This window comes from Musca domestica, unplaced genomic scaffold, assembly GCF_030504385.1.
Source record: "Musca domestica strain aabys unplaced genomic scaffold, Musca_domestica.polishedcontigs.V.1.1 89, whole genome shotgun sequence".
Taxonomy (NCBI): Eukaryota; Metazoa; Arthropoda; class Insecta; order Diptera; family Muscidae; genus Musca; species Musca domestica.
The window spans coordinates 1812634-1836430 of record NW_026712430.1 but is presented as its reverse complement, the minus strand read 5'-3'; the positions used below and the strand labels follow the sequence as shown (position 1 = coordinate 1836430).

General features: G+C 32.9%; 1 protein-coding gene across 1 annotated transcript in view; it reads right to left on the bottom strand.

The window, feature by feature from the left end:
* Positions 1-1577: 1577 nt before the first annotated feature.
* The window catches only part of LOC101899300 (uncharacterized), a 506597-nt gene continuing 484377 nt past the window's right edge, over positions 1578-23797 (bottom strand). Inside the window, exons 13-15 of the mRNA XM_059131456.1 lie at positions 23498-23610; positions 9335-9475; positions 1578-5644 (exon numbers count right to left, since the gene is read on the bottom strand). Of these exons, the coding sequence (XP_058987439.1) occupies positions 5446-5644; positions 9335-9475; positions 23498-23610 (453 nt within the window). The 3' untranslated portion in view covers positions 1578-5445. The remainder of the gene's footprint in view (positions 5645-9334; positions 9476-23497; positions 23611-23797) is intronic.

Below are 23797 nucleotides of genomic sequence, written 5' to 3'. Positions count from 1 at the left end.
TTTTCTATATTTTTGTTTTCTTTGTTTTTGGCAGTCAATGATTATTTTCTTAATAAGATGAGGTGGATAACTATTTTTCATCAATATTTCTGCATACTTTTTAATGTTTCTGTTTATAAATTGTTCATCTGTTAAGTACATTATTTTGTTAAGTAGGATTTTTGTTGTGTTGATTTTCATGTTTAGTGGTTGTGTGGAGTGGAAATTTATTATTCGTCCTGATGATATGTCTTTTGTATACCATTCAGTTAAAATTTTGTTTTTGTCTCGTATAATTAACATGTCTAAATATGGTAGTTTTCCATTTTCTTCCTTTTCAATTGTAAATTTTATTTTTTGGTGATAATTGTTAAGTAGATTTAGAATAATATTTTCGTCATTTTTGTTGATAACCGCAAAGATGTCGTCCACGTATTTTGTTATCATTTTAATTTTTATATCTTTTTCGTTGAGTTCATTAATAACATCGTCAAGTAGTGTGTCAAGTATAATATCCGCTATCGTGGGTGAGAGGGGGTTTCCCATTGGCATACCATACGTCTGATGGTAAAAGTTGTTGTTGCATTTAAAGTAATTGTTGTCCTTTAGAACAAAGTTTAGTATCTTCAGAAACATTTGCTTTGGATATTTGTCCATGATATTTTTTATTGCGAGGTGTGTGGGGATGTTTGTGAATAAAGATATTACGTCAAAAGATACAATAATTTCATCCTTATCTAAGTATATGTCCTTTGTCCTTTCTTTTAAGTTTATGCTGTTTTTTACGTTGTACGTAGGGGAAATTAATGTTTTCAATATCTTACCAATGTATTGTGCTAAGTTGTAGCAGGGTACATTGATAGATGAGGCAATAGGTCTTAAAGGAATGTTCTCTTTGTGTATCTTTGGTAATCCGTAAAGGTCTGGAGCTGCTGCAGCAATACTTGTCAGTTTGGATTTTTCCCACTTGGTTATGATGTCTTTCTTGTGAAGTTCAGCTACTATGTTATTGTTTAATCGTTGGAGTTTTGTTGTTGGATCTTCTCGAATTAACTTATAGGTTGATTTGTCCTCTAGCAATGCATTAGGTTTTTGTATATATTCCTCTTTATAAAGAATAACAGTTTTGTTTCCTTTGTCCGATGATGTAACTATGATTTTATCTCCAATCTCTTTTATTAACTTTTTTGTGTCTTCAAACATTGCTAATATATATTTTTCTTTGTCGCTATTATATATATTTCTTTTATAGTTCGATATTCTATTAGCTATTTTTGCTCTGGTGATTTCTTTTTCTGAATCGTCTTTTATAGTTTGAACCCACTGTTCAATGTCTGCTATTAGGGAACTTCAGTTTAATGTGCTGAGCATGTGTATTTTAATTTTTATTTATTTATTTCCTTTCTTTTTATTTTTTACATTTTTTCGTATTCTTAATTCCAAAAGAGAAGCTCAAAATTCAAATTGGTGAATTGAAATAGTTGTTTGAGAATGTTGATTTTACAATTGCAATTTTTAAATTAACATATTGTGTCGTTACTCGATGAAATCTTCTCTTATAACTTTATATGCTCTTCGAAATAAAACAAAAAGTAGAGTTTTGTTTAACAGTCAAATATTATATTTTATTTAGTTTTTTTTTGGATTTTGTTTTTCGTTGATGGTGTTTTTTATATAGATTTCTTTAATATTTTTTGCAACAGTGCTAATTATTTAAATTGTCTAGTACATAATAGTTATATATTTTATTATAATATATGATTGTATCAGATATTATAGTCCTTCATATATATTTCTGTATATATGAATATATGTATATATTTTGTTTATGTATAGTAAAAAGTAATTTTACAATTACAATTAAATAACATTGACATTTTATAAATGTAAATATTTAATTATTATGTTTCATTGTCAATTTAAACTACAACAATTCAATGTCTTTAAATAGTTAATTACAAAAATAAGAAATATTATTATACATAAAATAATATGTGATAGAAATTAATTTTTTGAATATAAAGATGTGAAATGTGAAAATATGTAAAATATGTTTGCTTTACTTTTCTGTTTTTCGCTAAATTTAAAATATTAATATTTCATGTATAATTATATATTATTTACATCAAACATACACATAAGAAGGTACTTTTGTTAGAAAGGATATTATTCGGGCTTTTTCTTCTTTACAAATGTATTTTGTTTTTTTTTCAGCTTCTTCTTCTTGTTTTATGGACTTGTGTGAATGTATGTTCTTTGTGTTTCAATTATAAAATATAGTATTTATGTTTGTAATTAAAAATAAATAATAACTTTTATTTATGTTGTTCGTGTTAAATGATTTGACCAAAGACATAAGGCATGGATAAGTTATGCCCAAAATGAAATTGTATTGAGTTAGGAATTGTGAAAATCATGAAATTTCAAAAATTAATTGATATTTCTTTGGTACGAAACTAAGCTATTTATGTAAATTTACTACAAATCATAAATGATGTGAAATTCAACCTATAAATTAAAGATAAGATAATGAGAAAGAGGAAAAACTGTGCTCGATTTATTTTGAAACTTTAACCTATGGAATTTTTTAGTGCCTCAAATTACATATTCCAGATATTGAGGTTAGGAAATGATGATGCGATTTTAAACTACGGATAAGCGCTCTTTTGATTGCTATAAGCCGTGTTATTTCATACATCGATGTCAAAACTATAAACATATAAAAATATAATATCCAAAAACTTTGTAGCGTGCTCCTTAAGAAAAACATCTTCCTATGTTTTGTAAAATATTCTTCTGTCTGATATTCTATTAACTGTGCCCTTTTTATACCTTCAGCCATTTGACTACAGAGGGTATATATTACTTGACATACCAAAACGAACCTCATCGATATAACGGCTTTAGACCATAGGTCTATTTGGAAGAGATTCGTATAAGGACATTCGGAGTCGATCTGATGGTGTCTGTCCGTCCATTTGTCCGGCTGGTATGCACAATAACTCTAGAAGGGATTATGATTATTTATTTCAAATTACGGGCATTATCGGTCCATTCCATCTGGAACTTTCTCCACAAAAACTCAACATTTTCAAGGAAAATATTTTACCTCATAGAATTAGAAAAGGTAAACCATATTAGTTCAACTTATTTTCGCATCATAGGTCAGATGCGAAAATGGACTATATCGGCCTACTACTTGTAGCGTCTCTCCCACAATGGGATTAAGTTGTGAAGAATCATACCTTCTATAAAATGTAAAATAACCGTTCGATTGTCTTAAAATTTCACACATATCAATATTTTTTACCAACAGAAGCCGGGCCGAACATTTTATACCCTCCACCATTTGGAAGAAACTTAAAAAATTTCAAAGAAATTCCGTCAAAAAAAAACCGCTCAAATGAAGGGGCTATACGAAGACGTGGTATATAGGCTGTAGTAACGGTTCCGAACTTTACATACGAAATTTAAAACAATTCCCATGAATAATGACGCAAAAATCATGAAAATACCGAATATCTGGGGGTACCATTGTATGGGCGCTATACTAAAACATGGATCTATGTAGACAATTCTCTTCTAGGCGGTAAAGAACTCGGAAAGAATCCCTTGTGTGGACAATTCCATTGAAACATTTGGCTGAAATCATCAAAATACCGAATATGGGGTGTTCGTTATATCGGGACTATACGATAACGTGGACCTATCGTGGGCAGAGCACTGCTTCTGGTTCCTTCCCAGTTCCTTGTCTTGTTAATTTATAATAATCTACATCTGAATCATTGTGCGACGTAGGCGCAATTCTACTGTACTTCCCAGCAACAATTTCCATTACCAATGAGTTTCCTAAGCAAGTTGTGGCAGTCGTAACTAACTACAAAAGAATCCACCAACCCATTTTTTTACAAGTTCAGGCAACCCGAGTGGTTATTACTAGTCAGTTAAAAATGTAGAAATGAAAGTTTTTTTATAAGCTCTTATTGAACTCGCAACCATATTCAAACACACCACACACTTTAACACTGCTGAGAACATAAAGAGTGTTTCAAGGCCTTACATCTGTTGGTTCAGAAATCTCTCAAGTTTTTGTTGGCTTATATCCCAAATTCACCGGCGGAAATTGGAAATTTACCTTTTATATTTCTACAGTGTTCGAGGATTGATGAGTGTAAAGTAAGCGGCCTATAGTTCATCTTCAAGAATGTTAAGCACTTTGAAAATATAATATATTACTGACAAGTTTCTTCGGTACTACATTCAAGGGAAAATGTTTCACTCATTCCTTATCTCCAAAAAAAACTCAATATTCTAAGTGATCAACTTCAACATTTCCAAAGCATTTACCTACTTGTTCCGGGCATAATATACTTTCCAAGTAACAAAGCACAGTTTTTCCAAAAAAAAATATATATATAATAATTTTTTAACATTATATTAATATATATTATGTATTCATAAATTTTAATGAAATATAGTGCTTACATTAGTTGTCTGTAAATATTTTAAAAATTAAAGAATGTAGTCTTTTTTGTGTTTTTTTTCTCATTTGGTTTAAAAACTATATCTTTACGAAATTGTTTGTTTTACATTTTTCATCTAAAGCTCTAAACACTGAGTGTTCTCCTCCTCTCCTCAACTATAAAACTTAAAAAAAAAACACAATATCCCAAAAATAATATAGCTGCCAAGTTTTTTCACTTACAAGATCAAAACTTATCTTTTATCATAAAACATGTTTTCACATTTTATTTCTTCACAAAAAAGGTACTAAAGTCACGCGTTCTTTCATTTATGAGAGGGACAAAGAAGACATTGTTTTGTTTATAGTTAAAAAATTAAATAAAACAAAAATTCTTTGTTAAAAACACTTGATATTTTCTTTGCCTTCGACTTAAAACATGTATCACTTTTAAAGCTTTTACGTGTGGTTTTTGTTATTGGTATTTTTTGTGTATTACATAAAAACTAATTTCTATTGATTAATTTTTAATTCGTTTTAAAACTAATTGCAACAAGGGTCTTTGAGAGCTTAAATTTCTTATGTATTTTCCATTTGCTACTAATTGTTTGTTTTTTTTTTTTCTTTTTGTAATAGAGAGCTTGCCTCTTTTTTTTAAGGAACTTTTTAGAAAAATTCCTTTATTATGGGCTTTTTACTAAATTTCAAGGATAATTTTTTCTATATGGGAATTATGATGTGTGTGGATGTGTTTAACAAAATTTATGTCTACATCAATTTATTGTTTAACAAAAACAAACGAAAAAAAACCTATTTCATCTAATAATCTAAATTAATAATCTAATTTTTCTTGAGGGAACTTTATTGTTGTAGTATTTTTTCGTGATTTTCTTAATGTTTTGTTTTTTTTTTCCTATTTCTTTCTTGGCGTTAACTATGTTAGATTGCCTTAACGTCTACAATTTGGTTTTATATGAATTGCCTAGAAGTTTATTTTTTCATCGCTATGATGATACATTGTCCTCGGAACCCTCCATCTCTTCTGGTGGATTTTTCTTGACACAATCGCGTACACCTTGCAGAATAATGCCAACACGTCGATCTAGAGCAGCCAAATGAGGTTCCCATAGTACAGGACTGACAGGATCCACAAGCATTGATTCACGCATCACTTCGGATAGGGGCCGGGGGCCATTGTGGAATCTAGAAAGGGAAGAGACGAAAATGTGGAATTATTGTACAATTTCGTATTATAGTATAGATCATATAAACTTTTAATTTAATTATGATTTTTTGAATTATTGTCCTCTTTTTTGGAATAACTACTGGGAAGCGTGAATGTTAAAGATAAATGATGAAACTTAATACAAAAGATATGAAAATTTCCTCATTGTGTGGTAGGTACAAGATAGAGGGCCGATATTGTTCATTTTTGCTTTGTTTAAGGTAAGATAATTTTAAAAATTTGAACGATAGTGGGACTGTGCGAAAAGGTCACCAAATATCAGTGATAAATGTATGTGCAATAATAAGCATTGCTTGAAGTACTTAAGTACTTCATAAACTCAGTATATTGTTTTTACGATTTATGTCAAATTAAAAAAAGTAAATAAAGGTCAAAAGTCAGGCGGGGCCGACTATATGACACCCTACACCACCAAGCATACCTACTTAATCTATCCGAAACCAATAAATATTTATATTGGGAATCAATGCCAACTATTAATCTTTTTTGAATACGTATTATGGCCGTAAAGCAATTATAATTTGAAATCATAGCGGTAGGGAGGTACCTCCAACTTTGAATCGACTTTGTTCCTCTCGCACCAAATAACATTAACCGAAACTGAATTGTATGATGTATCTGGTACCAAGTATTATTGCTTGGAGTGCGTATTGCGAATGTGATGTGAATGGACTAAATATGGCCATGTATTCTAAAATGAATTTGCTTTGGACTAATAATACTCATCAAATCGGACGACACTATATATGGAAGAAATATCCAAATCTGAACCGATTATCACCAATATCAATATGGTTCCTCCATGTGTCAAACAAATAACCTGTGTAAAATTTTACTTAAATCGGACTATTCATTTGATCTGCATTTTGTTGATAAAAATACATGGACAGACATACGGACGGACATCCATAAATCGACGCACAAATGAATCATGTTAAAAACAAATGCACAAAGACATAACATCCAGTAACACAGTGTGGTGTAGAATAAAGTAGAAATTGCCTATAATTTCGGCATGTAGAGTGATTATGTTGATCGGTCTACTCTTTAGAGTATGTAGGGTATAAAAAAAATAGAAAAAGACATTTTTATGTATGTCCAAAGAAAATGAATACTGATATTTGAATATAAATCAAACATTTGAAAATCGCATTTAGAATCAATAAGAATATCTCATAGAATCTCATCCATTTTCTTTTGACACGAATAATCGATCCATTTATCTTTCTAAGTTCCCCACAATAGTTCATCATTAAATCAATAAGTTTAAAATTGTGCTCAGAACGAGGGCAGTTCGGAAACTTCTTAGCCTAGCACAAAAAGCGCGTTATAAACAGAAAAAAGTTGAGTGTTTTGGAAACTTTCATCCCTGTTATGAACACATGTTAACATTTGTTTCGACCTGACAACTCCTACATATAGAAACAGGTGTTGAAAAAGACGCATCCGCAATTTTTATACCCTACACCACAAGGTGGTCAGGGTATTATGTCTTTGTGCATTTGTTTGTAACAGGCAAAAGGAAACGAGATAGACCCATAGTTCCTTTTGATGATCTGCATAGAATCACATTCTGAGTCGATTTATGCATGTGCGTCCGTCCGTCCGTCTGTCCATGTATTTTTGTAAACAAAGTACAGTTCGCATTTATTGTCCTATCCAGATGAAATTTTGCACAAATCATTTGTTTGGCCCAAGGACGAACCCTATTGAAATTGCACCAAACGTGTAATATCAGTCCGAATAGTATGGAATTTTGCAGATTGGACCTCAAAATAAGTATGCCAAATTTGATCGAAATCGGTTAAGATATAGCTATAGCTCCCATATATATTGTTCATCCGATTTGTTATTTTTGCCCTCCGCAGCCGTAATATTCACTCTGTAACAACAATATTTGGGGAAATATATCAAATACAGCTCAGAAATACATTTGCTAAATTTTATCTAGATCAGTTCAGATTTGGATATAGCTCCCATATATAACTTCGTCCGATTTACCTTTTATTGTGCACCAAAAGTCTAATATTTGCACAAATTAAATGAAATTTAGCACTTACGACCGAATTGAGTCTAGAAGCTAGTATGTCAAATTTGGTGAAGATTGGTTCAGATATAGATATAGCTCCCATATATACTGTTCATCCGATTTGTCATATTTGTTACCCACAGCTGTAATATGCACTCCGTAACAACAATATTTGGGAAATATATCAAATACAGCTCAGAAATATCTTTGTCAAATTTTATCGAGATCGGTTCCGATTTGGATATAGCTCCCATATATATTTTTATCCGATTTCAAATTAATTGTGCACCGAATGGGCAATACAAGTCCGAATTTAAAAGATACAAATGCTTCGGCATATTTAGTCCTTTGAACTTTGAATTATAATTATAATCATAGCGTGTATGATTGAATTCTCCCATAAAAACTTTTAATTGTTATGCGCAGCTCTACTAAATTAGCAAAGTGGTGTTGGGTATCATAAAGTCGGCCCCGCCCGACTTTAAGACTTTCTTTACTGGTTTTACAATGGACAAATTAGAAATGCGTACTGACAAGAAATTCATAATGATATGATGAATGTGTTAGGGGAAAGTGCGCCTTCGTATGCATCAGTAAAAAATTGGGTTGCTGAATTTAAACGTGGTTGTACTTCGTTGAAGATGAACCATGTAGTGGACGTCCAAAAACAGCAACAACAACAGAAATTGTAGCCAAAGTGCATGATATGGTATTAAATGATCGACGAATAAGAGTGCGTGAAATTGCTAATGTCATGGGCACCTCTAATGATCGAGTCCATTTAATTTTGCATTAAGAACTACAGATGAATAAGCTTTCTGCAAGATGGGTGCCACATTTGTTAACAGTCGATCAACACCGAATAAGAATGAACATTTCTCAAGTTTGTTTGGGTCGTTTAAACGAAATAAAATGGATTTTAAGCGTCGTTTCATAACTGTAAATGAGACATGGATTCACAACTATATTCCAGAGACAAAAGAACAATCCAAACAATGGACTGAAGCTGGAGGAAGTGTCCAAAAGAAGGCAAAAAAAATCAATCTACTGGTAAGATTATGACAACGGGTTTTTTGGACTTCAAAGGTATTTTATTGATTGACTATCTGCAAAAGGGTAAAACAATAAATTAAGAGTACTATTGCAGCCTTTTGGATCAAGAGTGCTTTAACAATGTCTAAAATCAACGAATTAAAGTACGAGTTGCTTGAACACCAACCTTATTCACCTAATTTAGCTCCCAGTGACATTTACTTGTTCCCAAATCTAAAAAAAAAATCTTTCCTGGCTAGCGTTTTACCTCAAATGAAGACGCATTTACAGTTGTAAACCACTATTTTGAAGATCTTGAAAAAAATAATTTTAATTAATTGCTGGAAAAGCGTTGGAATAGGTGTATTGAAGTTTCAGGAAAAATAAATATATATATTTGAAAAAATTAACTATTTTCTTTCATTGATAAGCTAAGATGTTTCCGAATCGCCCTCGCAATTAATTTATACCAAAAATAAAGTTGAAAGTAATACTGCCATCTTCTTCGCAAACGGTTATTGGCTTTGTTTCTTTTAAATTTTAAATAAAGGGTATTTAATCAATGAAAAATATATTTCATACTTACTCTAATAGCTTTTTAACAGTTGATTTACGTAGCATACAACATTGTAAAACTGGCGCCAATATTGTTAAATCGTCATGGAATGCTTTACCAAAACCCCGACCGTGATCCAGATGTAAGGTGAATGTGTCATTGCCATATATCCTGGAAATATGTGAAAACAAAAATAAAGTGTTAACAATTTAAACGAAGATTTACGGGGATTTATGCAAACTGAATCAAAACTACATATATTTCTCTTTCAATTCATCAGTATTTCAGAAAAGATATAAATATATAAATGTTTTAATTCAATGTGTAGCCCAATGACAAAATATTTAAATAGGGTATTATGTCTTGCGCAGAATTTTGCCTTGGAACTTTTATTTCAAATTATTTAAATATTACGATTAGTATGAGGTTTAAAATATATTTTACAACAAAATTGGGTTTGCAAGCATTATGTCATGTGTTTCAAAAACATTGCAAATGACTGCATCCTGGAATATTTCCAATGTTTTTATTTTCCCGTAATGGATTGAACTAAAAGTTGACTTGCCTGTTTTTTCCGCTATTATTAAATTAGTTGTTGACACTGTAAACTATTTCTCCCATAATCTAAGCACTCATTCACTTTTTTTGCAAACTTATTTTTGTGGATTTTGTTTTAAAATGTTGTAATCTTTATGGAAGGTTAAATAGCAGGATATCAATAAAACAATCAGTATCTTCAATACTTTGTTTATCTCCCGCATAGGCCTGCAAATTTAACATTTATTGGCTTGAACTCATTGTAAAATTTAAACACTCAATTTGATATTTTAAACAATCTATTCAAAGTGATGTTTTCTAAAGTGCATACGTTTTAAGCCTAAACACGTCTATTTAAAATAAAATAGAAAATGTAATCTATCAATGGCATAGGCCAAAAAGTTAAGCCGATTAGATTTAAATATTGAGAGAGTAAACATGGGCGCAGTGAATGGCGGACCGACCGACTAGCTGATAGGCATTATTTGATTCCGTTGTTAAAGAGTTCATTTCAAATTGATGAAATTGTAATCGCCATTACACGGACAATGTTGCCGAGATTTTGCATTAGGATTTATATGACATTTAGTGTGCCGCATTAGTATTCAAAGAGATTTTCGAATTGTTGACAGTTTGTAGTGATATTTAATGCAGAATATGTTATTTAAGGACCTGCATATGTGTGGAGGAATATTTAAATAAATTAAAACGAACTAAAAAGGTAGCCAGTTGGGCTGAAAAGAGCGTTTAACAGGACGTGTAATGGTGGTACCTGATGACGAAAAATAAAATAAAAAATTATAAGGTAGTTTTTCGAGCCATGACAGCCTCAAGAGAATTGGTGATTATTGACATCACCGACTTCAAACTAATTTACTCACAAAAAACTTGGCCAAATTTAAGTAGTATCTACCAAAAAAGACAAAGGCAGTGTGTTCCCCGTTACATAACATATATATTCATCGTTAATCCCATTTTAAAACTAAGAAAATTCCTAGAGCAGTTTCAAAATGTTAGCGTGAATTGTCAATTTGTGAGGGAGAACAAGAAAAATATTTTGCTAAACCGACAGAGGAAATCAGATTTATCTGACATTTTTATGCCCTTCACCATGGAAGGAAGGTATATTCAGGGTAAGATAAAAAATCTGCTACAAAGTCAAATGCCATAATTTTTAATTTTGTTTTTATTGAATGAAAGCAAAATATGTTGGAAATAGCATCAAATTTCCGAATAAGTTTAGATTTGATCGAATTGGTCAACTTTGACACGAATTATGGCCTGCAAACGGCCAATGAAACCGTCACACTCTGCCCGAATGTTGCTCCGCCGTATTTTGGCCCATTCCCGGCGAAGCGCTTGTTTGAGGTGATTGACACTTTGGTATTTTTTAGTGCCAACCGTGCTTTCCAAAATACTCCAGACACAGTATTCCAACGGATAGGTATCCGGAGATTTTGGGGGCCATTGTGCGCTGGAAATGAAGGAAGGAGGTACCTCATTTTGTAAACATTCTTGGGTGGCGCGTGCTTAGTGCGATGGTGCTGAGTCCTGTTGGAATGTTCAAGGTCTATGGCCAAAATGTTTGTCCAAGGCTTTGATACACCCTCCAGAATATTTTCGCGATAATATTCGCCATTTAGTCTGATGCCATGTTCGTTTAATACGAGCGGAGAGCCATCATCGGCTGTTATGGCGACCCACACCATCACCATGGCCGACGCCTGAGTTTTGGTGGCCAACCGAAGATGCGCATTTTCAGCTGACCTCTTTGGCAAATAAACACTATAATTTTGTTTACGAGCTGCTGAACAACGAATGTTTTCTCAATCGGAGAAAACCAAATTCGGCAGTTCACCACTTTCGGCCAAGCGAAGCAACTCTTTAGCTCATTTGAGTCTATTTTCTTTCTGTTGTGGTGTAAGTTTTTGCACTTTTTGGAGTTAATTTTTCAATATTTGCCGAATGGAATATTGCGATATGTTCAGCTCACGAGCCATTTTTCGGCCACTGCGACGCAGGATTTTGATAAAGTCGCTTCTTTACTTTTCGAACCATCTCTGCTAATGTTGCTGTTTTCTTCCGTCCACTTCCTTGACGTCGGGCTATGTTACCAATATCACGGTCACGAGGGATGGTACGAGACACAAACGATTTATTCACATTTAAATGCTCACCAAAATGCTTTTGTACGCTTGTAAACAATACAATGAGCCGTCATTGGAATAATTTTAACAGCTGTCGGACAAGTGGCTTAGAAATGACAGCAGTCTGAAATAGTTTGCAGTTTTCTAATCTCACCCTGTAGGTCCACGTTTTCGTATAGCCCCGATATAACGGTACCTCCCAATATTCCATATTTTGATAATTTTGAACTTTTTTCCACGGAATTTTTCTAAATTCTGATACCAATCCAGAATTCTCAACAAGTTCAACTATTGTGACCAAATATTGTTCAATGTTTTTATATATAGCACCAATGTATGACAACGGATATTAAAATTCAATATTTGAAGTTCGTGTCTATGTTTTTCTGTAGGCTACATATAACGGTATCGGCGAACGAGGTTCCGTATTCGGATGATTTTACATTTTATACAGCAATAGATTAAATAACAACGTAGCAAACCAATTGTTAATGTTGGTTTTCGCTTTGGTATATCGCCCATTTAATGGTACTATGTTTTGCTTTCTTCAATAGATTTCACAAACATTTGTAAAATCTGCCCGGCTGAATTTATATTTTTTATACCATCTATCTTGGAAAGAAGGGTATATTACATTTGTGGTTTTGTTTTACATATATAGTATATATTCTATATCAGTATGAAATTCTAAGTCGATTTAACGATGTCCGCCCGTTGAAATCACGATACAGACCACATTTCGTGAAGATTGGACGATAATTACGGCCTGAATATAACACCTCAAACACATAGTGTTATAATGTATAATTAACCAAACATAAAGAACGATAACAATTTTACTGATAAATTTTTTTCAACTCATCGTTTCTCTTTTTTCTAACGCTGTCGTTTTTATTTCGATGTTGGAAAATACGACGAAATGTATGTCGGCGATCGTTTTAAAAATTCGAGGAGTCAATTCATAGGTATTTAAATTTTGTGGAACACTTCGAACGAAATGAAATTAATTGCCTTTCAGTGTAAAGAAAAGCATTTTATCTTTCAAAAATAAAGTCACTCTACTAACATATACAGACTATTTAAAAATTTACGGGGCCTGGAGAATCGATTTAGTAAAATAATGGTATTTTCCATTTTTATTCGATGGGTGTTAGGGTGTTATAGCGTCAAATGAACAAGAATACAAATTTTTCAGTGTCACATATATCAACAGTTTTGTGTTAAACTGAGCCGATTCCGTCTACATGTAGCACAGATTATACAAAATGCTGATCTCAATGATTAGGAACACAATTTACGTACTCACATCGTCCATTTCCATAAAAAAAAACAAAGAGTGTCTTTAACAGGTGAACACTTAAAAGCCCAATGATTTTATATAATAGATCCCCTCATCGTTTAAATATTCATTTCACTTCGAAACTTTACACCAATGGCTAACTTTAGTGTTCGAAAGCCAACATTCTTTTTTTTTTGAATTCATTTTAATAGCAAATGTCTTCCTATCATGGCATTTGCATTGCACAGTCAGACAAAATATGCAAAGCAAGATACACACATATTTACAAAGATCGAAACAGAGGAAGCCACAACAACAATGTTTGGGTAAAAGTTCGTATCCCTACAGTTGTGTACACCAATAACGACGGAGACAGCCCAAAGTGTCCTTTGACACCTAAATGCATGGTGTATCTAATTGCCACTTAAAGGCACTTTAAATGCATGCATCGAAATATAAACGGAGAGATAGGAAGATGCACACACATACACTCATTTATATATGTACATATACACCTGCAAACAATTACCGGCAGCATATGGGTAGGCAAGTTCGGTATGCTGTATAAATTGAGATGCGGCTGGTTGAGATGAGTATAGCAAGCATGCAAAAAATATATGTCGGTATGTTCATGGATGTTTGTAAATCTGTACAGCCCAATGTATATACATATCGAAAGTTACTACATATGTATCTGCGTGTGTCGTTATCTCAGTAAACATTCAAAATCAATTTAGCATAACAAAACCCATTTGATATGAAATGATGTTGAGTTTAATGCATCGCGATCAAACAGGTTAATGTTGAAGAACCTGAATTGTCCTTAAAAACTATAGACACACACACATAAGTGTGTAGAGTAAGTATGGGAGGGTGTGGCGAAAGGGAGTATTTTTTGATATATGTGCACATTGTATACATTCAATAACGTGGGGAGTGGTTATCACTTCAATATAAAAAACAAATAGACTCTTAAAACAAAAATATAATTTTTTCGGGCTATAGTAGCATATCTATTGGTTTATATGAAAATTAATAAATCTACCATAATAAATAACACTGTGCGACAAAAGTTATTTTTTTTAATTTTTATAGGGAAAGCCCAATAGCTTACAATAGTCGAATTTTGAAAGTTTACATCGGAAAGTAACCTTAATAGAGGGAACAACTTAAATCTCTTCAAAATTCATTAACATTTTCCAATAAAGATTCCTTGGATTCCTCGCATTTTGGATATAAAGTGTCTTCAGAAATACTAATATTAACCCTCTAGCGAGTCGCCAAAAGGGATTTTTGGTTGTTTTCTTTAACATATGGTTAAAAACTTACTTCATGTGATTTAATGTAGAATTCTCCCACAAAACATCGTTCTACACAGAAAAAGTCTGTATTTCCATTATGTATCCGGGAAACATTTGCTTCAATGTTGCCAGACAAACTTGATAAAATTTTCCTCGGATTTTTTTTAATAGTCCTCGGTTTGTAGATCAAATTCCCAACAAAAAGAGTTTCGTACTTTAAGATCACATTTGTTAAGACCTTTATATGGTCATTCAAAAGGATCTCAATATTTTGAGATATATTTTGCAACATTTAATATTATATAATTAAAAAATCATTGGTGTAAAAAATGGGTCAAACTAGTCCACTCTTTGGTATAGTAGCTATATAAGAGTAAAATTCAATTTCAAGTATTTTCTACGTTTTAGTTATTGATTGAGTCCGAAGAGAATAAAACATTTCATATCTACGCTCTTTGCCAACATGACGTTTACACGACTCACTAAATAATTACATGACTTTTTCCGCAAAAAGACTTCATCAGATTTTTTGACATTTTCTCAGTTTCTAGCTATTTTTCTCGGAAAAAATGCGTTACAGTGTGTAATCGATAGCATCATGGTCAGTATTTAATTTGTTATTGACGATTTTTCCACCAATTGACTATGTGTATATGCACACATACACACACATTACAGTCATCAATGTAAACCACGAAAAGAATTACCCGGCAACGATACGAAGAAAATGTTGTTCTCAAACAATCGATGACAATGTCCGTATGCGTGTGAAAGTAGAGAGGGACCGACAGCCATAGAACATACTGAAAGCAGCATCACTTGTTCGTAAAACTACTATTTCCTTGTATCAATTGCCATCTGCTTTCACATGATGTTAGTTGAATGTTTACGGAGATATGTACTACTACAATGTTGGACATGAAACATTCATTCCACATGCTATACATACATATCCGTAAGAGAGATAATGCCGATATTGTACACACCTACAAGTTTATTCTTCTGTTTTATGTTCCGTGATTGCTTTGGAATGTGTGCGAATTTCTTCTCACAAACTGGAGTGCGGTAAAATTTTGCATTGCTAAAGAAGATGCAGAAGAAACCTATAAATGTTCGACTGAATGACTGGCCGACTGACTGACGAGCAGAATGGCTGGCTTTGCTCATTTAAAGATTCATTGAACAGTGTAAAGCCACTATGGATGCGTGTGGCCCATAGGTGTGATAGACATGCATTTTTAAATGTAATTGCAAGTTTGCAGAGTTTGGGATTCATGTTGCCAGATTTGAGATTTTCGTATATAACAGATTATGTCCTTACATGAAATATTTTTCGTTGCAAAACAGTTAGGTTTAATCCCATGATTGTTGATTTTTATAAAAAAAACAACGTTTTTTTTATTAGTTGAGAAAGATGGTAATGTTTACCAGTGTGAGTTTTTTAAAAATAACACCTGAAGAGAATTTCCCCAGACAAAAGCAAGGAAACTGATGAGAATTAGTGGCTCTTTCCGAAATTATGGTATTCCCTTAATCTAATCCTCATCAGTTTCCTTGGTTTTTGTCTGGGGAAATTGTCTCGAGGAGTTATTTTAAAATAACTCCCATTAAAAAATACTTTTTTCACCCAAGTGACGAGACGTGAAGGCAATAAAAGGGAAATTGAATTAAACTAAAATTGTTTATTTTATTTTAATTCAATTCTTTCATCGATTTCAACTAAATTTGACTGATGTAAATTTAGTTACATGTAACCTCACGAAGCAAACATCGTTGCTATAAAGTAAATGTTATGACTTTCAGAATACTTATCGGATGAAAAAACTTTATTTGGCCAAATGTAGCGTCCTTCATGTATTATTTATATCAAATTAGAAAGAAATATCTATGGGAGACGTATTCCAAATCTGAACTGATCTCGACAAAACTTTGAAAAGGTTCTTTGAGTATATACCAAATATCTTGTTCCGGAAATCCTTGTTATGGACATGCATAATTTGATTCGGAATGTGATTCTACGCAGATCATCAAAAGGAACTATGGGTCTACCTCGTTTTCTTTTGCCTATGTACAAAAAAAGCACAAAGACATAAAACCCTAGACCACAGTGTCAGGTATCAAAATTTTACATTTAAAATACATTTGAGCAAAATCTTATCTACGGAGAAATCCACTTAGAGGCTAGAGCGATGGCATCACTATATTGACGTAGAATTTCATGCTGGTGTAAAAAGTTTATTTTAACGCAATAACGCTGATTTGTTGAATTTGCAATAAAAATAAAAGAAAATAAAACCTAATATTTTTACTTTTATTTTATTTTATGAAATTGACGAAAAAGTCTTTGCATTATCAAAATATTTCAGCAATCTTTTCCTGAATGTAATAGCCCAATTGTTGTACATAGCTCTATTGCCCGACTCCCGATAGCCACATATGCTCAGATGCGTTTTGGCAATTGCCACTTTAGTTAGCTAGTCGGTAATCTAGAACAGTTAACGTTGTAACATCGTAAATAAAACAGGCATTTTTAGCTACGAAAACTTAGATACTTCCTAACACATTCTGTAATAGCCAATCCAAGAGGGAAAACACAAAAGGAAGCGCAGGAACCATACACAATCTCTCCCATGATATTTTCATGTCCATGTGTGTGTATGTACATGCCTAACATTGTGGAAATGGCTTTAAATGGAAATCGTCTAATCGCATAATAGATAAACATGATCTACATAAATGTTGCACTGCATAATTGTAGCAACAAAATCCATTTTGGAAATGGCCTTAACGAAGAAGAACAGGTTCGTTCCCTCAACTACTACTTGGCGAACAACTCATAGGCCACATATCAAATCAACTAAGATTTAAACAGGCCATTACAGGCAAAACACAAAGTAGTGTATTATGGCCCCTAGCATATCCTGCAAGGTAGTACCGTTTGAAAGCATTTGGGACCCATGTGCATATGCATACGAAGGTAACAAAAATCGTCTTAGCCAAAAGGTGAGAATAGTTGTAGTACATAGTCATCTACAATGGGTATACATACATCCCTACATACAGAAGATTGTGAATTTATTTCGAACTAGCGAACATATGATAACTGAATGATTTGTAATTATACATTGGAGCTAGTGCCAAAAGATCATGTTATAGATTTTGATATTTATGTCCATGTCTTATGATGAAGTATGGTTTGTTTCTGGAGGACATTAAAAACATAGTGTTCTTAAAAGGATACTAACAGCCCTATCGAAATTAGCTTCAGTACAAGGAAATATGGACACAATAATCAATAGAGTTCGTTTGACAGGGAACATATTTGCAAGAGTTTATGTATAGTTTAAATAAAACAGCATTCCTTCAAAATCAACATATCACCTAATCAGGAGCAGACAAATATGTTATTACCTGTTATTCGGCTATATTTGCCTAGTAAAATGTAATTTAAACAAGTAAGCAAAGGCTACAGTCGAGCGGGGCCGACCGTTGAATACCCTACAACACTATAATAAACGATACAGTTTATATAGGCGAAATACTCGACAGAATTCCACAAGATATTATGACAAATAATAAAAGAAAACCATCAGGTTTCGTTCTCTAATTTTCGAATAATACAACTTAAACTAATTTGCTCATTTCCAATTTATTGGTAGTTGTTGCACGTAAATGGTCTTCCTAGATCTGGAACCAATATTTCCCAAAGACCTATAATCTCTCAGAAGTGGCAAAAGATTAACATTTATTATTGGTTTTTAACTGAAATGCATCTATATGAGATACAGACATTTGACTATATTCTTCAACGAAATCAGCGTTAACGAAATAGTCAGAAGTGCGTCTTTCCTGTATTTGTGAATTCTCCAAAAAGTCACTGGAATGGACATTTTCGTATTTTGTCTACAAAAGTTGGCAAACTATTTCGCACATTGAATATTTTTGGATGGCCATCCAAAACTGCTTGGCTTTTGCAATGTGCGGTAGCCCCAATTCAAATGTGCGTGAGGATCGGGCGATAATTACGACCTGCTGACAATTTTGCAGTTTTGTTGGTCCATTTCAACCGCTAAATATATGGCGATCATCTCCAAAAAGAGTAGGCTTCTATTCTGACCCTCATTTTATCCCCATGCAAAATTTCGTAAGGAACGGGCCATAAATGCGATCTGTATATGATATCCTGATATCCTAACTACTTAGTTTTGTTAGCTGTAGAAAAATTACCAAATGTTTAATTCAAAATGAAAATATGCCAAAAATATGACAAAATTGAAAAAATATGAGAAAATTTTACAAAATCCATATTTTCATCTTTAGAGAGATATTTTTATGCAATTTTTTTAGACGTTTTTTCTTTCCTGCCAAGAGGCCATTCTGAATTAATGAGAACTGTCGAAATCAGTTCAGCCGTTCTCGACATATAAGAGATCTTTCAAGCATATCCTCTTTGATAGACATGTATATCGCACATATTTTGCTATATATCCGATTTGTTGGATGTTAACATCAATGTAAAGATCAGAAGTAACCTTGTCATGGCTTTGTGATTTAGCCGGGATTTAAAATATTCGCGGTTTAATGAAAAATTTTGACTTTTTTCAACACAAAAGATATGGTCTATTTTACCCGCTAAATATTATCCGATGATCACCCAAATTGGTAGGCTTCTTCCCTGCCCTAAACTCTAGCTACAAGCGAAATTTCGCGTCGATTGGTCTATAATTGCGACCTGTATATCTACTGCAAAATCCAACATTTTTTCAGTATTTGGTCCATTTCAACCCCTAAACATTTGGCGATCATCTCCAAAAAAAATAGGGTTCTATTCTGACCTCAACCCCACGTACATTCTAAATTTCGTGAAGATCGGGCCATAATTGCGTCCTGTAGAGTGATTACAAATTAACATGGACAGACGGACAGACGGACAGACGGACGGACGGACATACATAGCTAGATCGACTCAGCTCGGCGAGCTAGGAAGATCCATATATACTTTCCTATATGGGAAACCAATATTTCGAGGTGTTACATAAATTCTGGCCTGTTGTAGGGTATAAAAACAGTATATTTGTACAATGTATTAAAATCACTCTAGCTTCCGAACGAAATGAAGTAGGTTGTTAAACTTTTACTCAAATGTATATTATGTCCACAGGTCCATGTAGGTCCACGTTTTGGTATAGCCCTCATATAATGGTACCTCCCTATTTTCGGTATGTTGGAGATTTAAGCGAAATTATTCACTGGAAATGTTTCATATTTGGTATTTGAAGTTCGTAATACATCTTACAGTCTATGACAAATTCGTCCCAAATGGTGGAGGGTATTCAAAGTTCGGCCCGGCCAAACTTACAGCTTTTTAAATTGTTATAAAATAAAATGGATTATATTTTTATGGTACATTATATTAATACTATGTAATACACGAATTTCGAAATTAATTTCCTTAAAAACTGTTATACCAAGATCTATGGTTTATTCAGGGATTTATAATAAAATTTTGTGCAGAATATTTCTTCTCTTTGGCTGAAACTTTTTTTGCAATATGCATGTAATGATCTATAATGCAAACTTAATTTTTATCCTTGGTGACTTATAGCTAAATTTGTTGCTCAATTCTATCAAGTGAATTATTTAATTTTTAATACTATTTGAGTTTGGAAAATTGCTAATTATTTATTGTTAATTACCGGACTGCTAAAATAAAAACAAAATCAGATTGACAGACAGATAAATTTTCTCCCCATAATTTTGTATTAGTTGATCGTTTATATTTATTTTATTTTATTTTATTTTTTATAAAATGGAAATTGATTTCCATAATTGATATATATTTAACGAAATATTATTTACTGTATTTTTTTATTGTAACATTAAGCATAATTTATTCAAGGATATGAGAACAATATTTTTTACTTTTATTGATAATTTATGATATAAGGGGAAAACATTAAAAAATCCTATATGGAATTGGAAAAAAAAATCGGTTACTACGTGAGTAGGGATTTCTAGCGAAATAGGAATATAAACCAATGCGGATTAAAAAAAAAAAAAAAAACATTGCAATAGCCATTAGGGATTACCATAATGACTTATTTTTTGATTAATGCAAATTTTATTATTATTATTATTAATAAATATTTACATTCAATCCTAATGAAGATTAGGTTAATGAAGATTTATAGATACAAAAATAAAAAAAATAATAATATAAAGACTTTAAATGCCAGAATAGCGTTTTCATTTATTTTTGGGGAAACCGAAATTATTTTATTCTTTTAAATTACTCATTGTTTTTTATTTATTTTTATACCCTCTACCATAGTATGGAGGGTATATTAAGTTTGTCATTCTGTTTGTAACACCTCGAAACATACATTTTAGACCCCACAAAGTATATATATTCTTGTCGATTTAACGAAGTCCGTCCGTCTGTCCGTCTGTGGAAATCACTCTAGCTTCCGAACGAAATGGAGTAGGTTGATAAAATTTCACTCAAATGTGTATTATGTCTGCAGGACTTTTGGTGTTGAAAATGGGCCATGTAGGTCCACGTCTTCGTATAGCCCCCATATAACAGTACCTTCCGATATACGGTATTTTGATGATTTTAGCGACATTATTTACCGGAATTGTTTCAAATTTCGCATTTGAAGTTCGTAATGGATACTACAGCCTATGACAGAAAATTGTCTGTGCAGGTCCACGTTTTATAACCCCCATGGTACCTCCCTATATTCGGTATTTTGAAGATTTTAGCTACATTATAAACAGATTTTTTTTTAAGTTTCGCATTTGAATATTGTAATAGCTTGTGACAAAAGTTGACTATACAGGTCCACGTCATCGTATAGACCCTAATATACGGCTACATTCGGTATTTTTCAGATTTCAACAGAATTTTTAACGGATTTTATTTTTTTGAAAATTGTTAAATTTGTAACAAATGGTGGAGGGTATTCAAAGTTCGGCCCGGCCGAACTTACAGTTTTTTTTACCTGTTTTTAGTGTAAATACAGAAGCGAGGATATTCTCCCCATGAGGTATTTCTCCCTTTACTCTCCTTAAAGCCAAGAGACGATTGTATGTTCAGTCGAAGATTCACCAAAAATATGCACTCAACGAGACTAAATTTGAAATTTCGTCCAAATCTTACAATCGCAATTGTAACCCCTTCCCAAACAAAAAAACGAAAGAAAATATAATGAATGTCAATATAAATAAATATATTTAATATGAAACAATCTTCCAACAATTTTGAAAATGTCTCCACATTGACATCCCTAAAAATTCAGCAATTTTTTCTTCTGCTAACCAAAACATGTTGATTTCATTCGGTTTTTATATTGCACTCTTTGCTTAATTAAAAAAGAGAGAGAACAGATCAAAATGTTACGGTCCATTGAAGTCAACTCAGGGTTTTTGTACGTTCGTTAGCTACTAGTAAATCAATTATGAAAATCAGTGATTGCCAGAAATATATGCCAGCAATCGAATGTATGTCAAAATGGCAGAGTGTCTCCCATATACAACAACACACAAACTTTGCAGGCTTTTGGCCAGTACCAAGAAATGCAACCACCACCACCACCGCCACACCATTACATTCGTTTATTGTCCAGAACAAATTTTTGTTGTCAATCTGGAATTTTAAGAAAGTGCTGACACGAGCCAAAAACCACCACCTCTGAATGTAATATCAGAATGTCATTTAAGTTCTGACACAATGGTTTTGGGTTCCGTTTGGTGTATGCACTAAATGCATACATACATACGTGCATACATACCGGCACCACCGCTGAGAATTCAAGGAAGTGCAATACAATAAATGGTGTAGGGTATTCAAAGTTCGGCCCAGCCGAACTTGCAGCTTTTTTGCTTGTTTTTAGTGTAAAAATGTCAATGTTTACCAATACAGAAAAACCTATGGGTTTGGAGCGAGAGACGATGTTAAAGCCAAGAGACGATTGTATGTTCAGTCGAAGATTCACCAAAAATATGCACTCAACGAGACTAAATTCGAAATTTCGTCTAAATCTTACAATCGCACTTGTAACCCCTTCCGAAACAAAAAAAAAAAAAAAAAACGAAAGAAAATATAATGAATGTTAATATGAAACAATCTTCCAACAATTTTGAAAATGTCTCCACATAGACATCCCAATTTTTTCTTCTGCTAACCAAAACATGTTGATTTCATTCGGTTTTTATATTGCACTCTTTGCTTAATTAAAAAAGAGAGAGAACAGATCAAAATGTTACGGTCCATTGAAGTCAACTCAGGGTTTTTGTACGTTCGTTAGCTACTAGTAAATCAATTATGAAAATCAGTGATTGCCAGAAATATATGCCAGCAATCGAATGTATGTCAAAATGGCAGAGTGTCTCCCACATACAACAACACACACACACTTTGGAGGCTTTTGGCCAGTACCAAGAAATGTAACCACCACCACCACCGCCACACCATTACATTCGTTTATTGTCCAGAACAAATTTTTGTTGTCAATCTGGAATTTTAAGAAAGTGCTGACACGAGCCAAAAACCACCACCACTGAATGTAATATCAGAATGTCATTTAAGTTCTGACACAATGGTTTTGGGTTCCGTTTGGTGTATGCACTAAATGCATACATACATACGTGCATACATATCGGCACCACCGCTGAGAATTCAAGGAAAGTGCTGATTGTGTGTGTCTTTCGTATGAATTCGTAATTGGTATGGTTACTCGGCATGGGCATCGTGGAAGTGAAGTTCTTGGTTGCATCGCAAACGAGCGAACCGCCACAAGGACATACTTGTCAAGCAATTTATAGGAAATTTAATGCAATATCATTCGTTTTTGGTATTTTTGTTTTTATTAATTATAGCCATTTATTTGGGGGTTCGCAAGTTTGCATAAGTAATGGACATACTTACTTGAAAGTTTCATAATGATGACGATCCATATTGCCGGTCAGAAAATCAAACACTGACATATCCATTAAATCAAGCAAACGACGTCCTTCATCATAGGGTGGTATATCACGAACCTGTAGAGGTTAAATCCAATATTAATAAAATTAAAATTTAATAAATTACGAATTATATAAAACAATGAAATGTATTTGAAGCGCTATTGAAGGAGAAAGGGGATTTTAAACAGTGTTTGAATCAATAAGACCCACCCACTTTAAATTCTGAAAGGTTTTTTTTTGCCAGATCATCGTCAAACTGGGC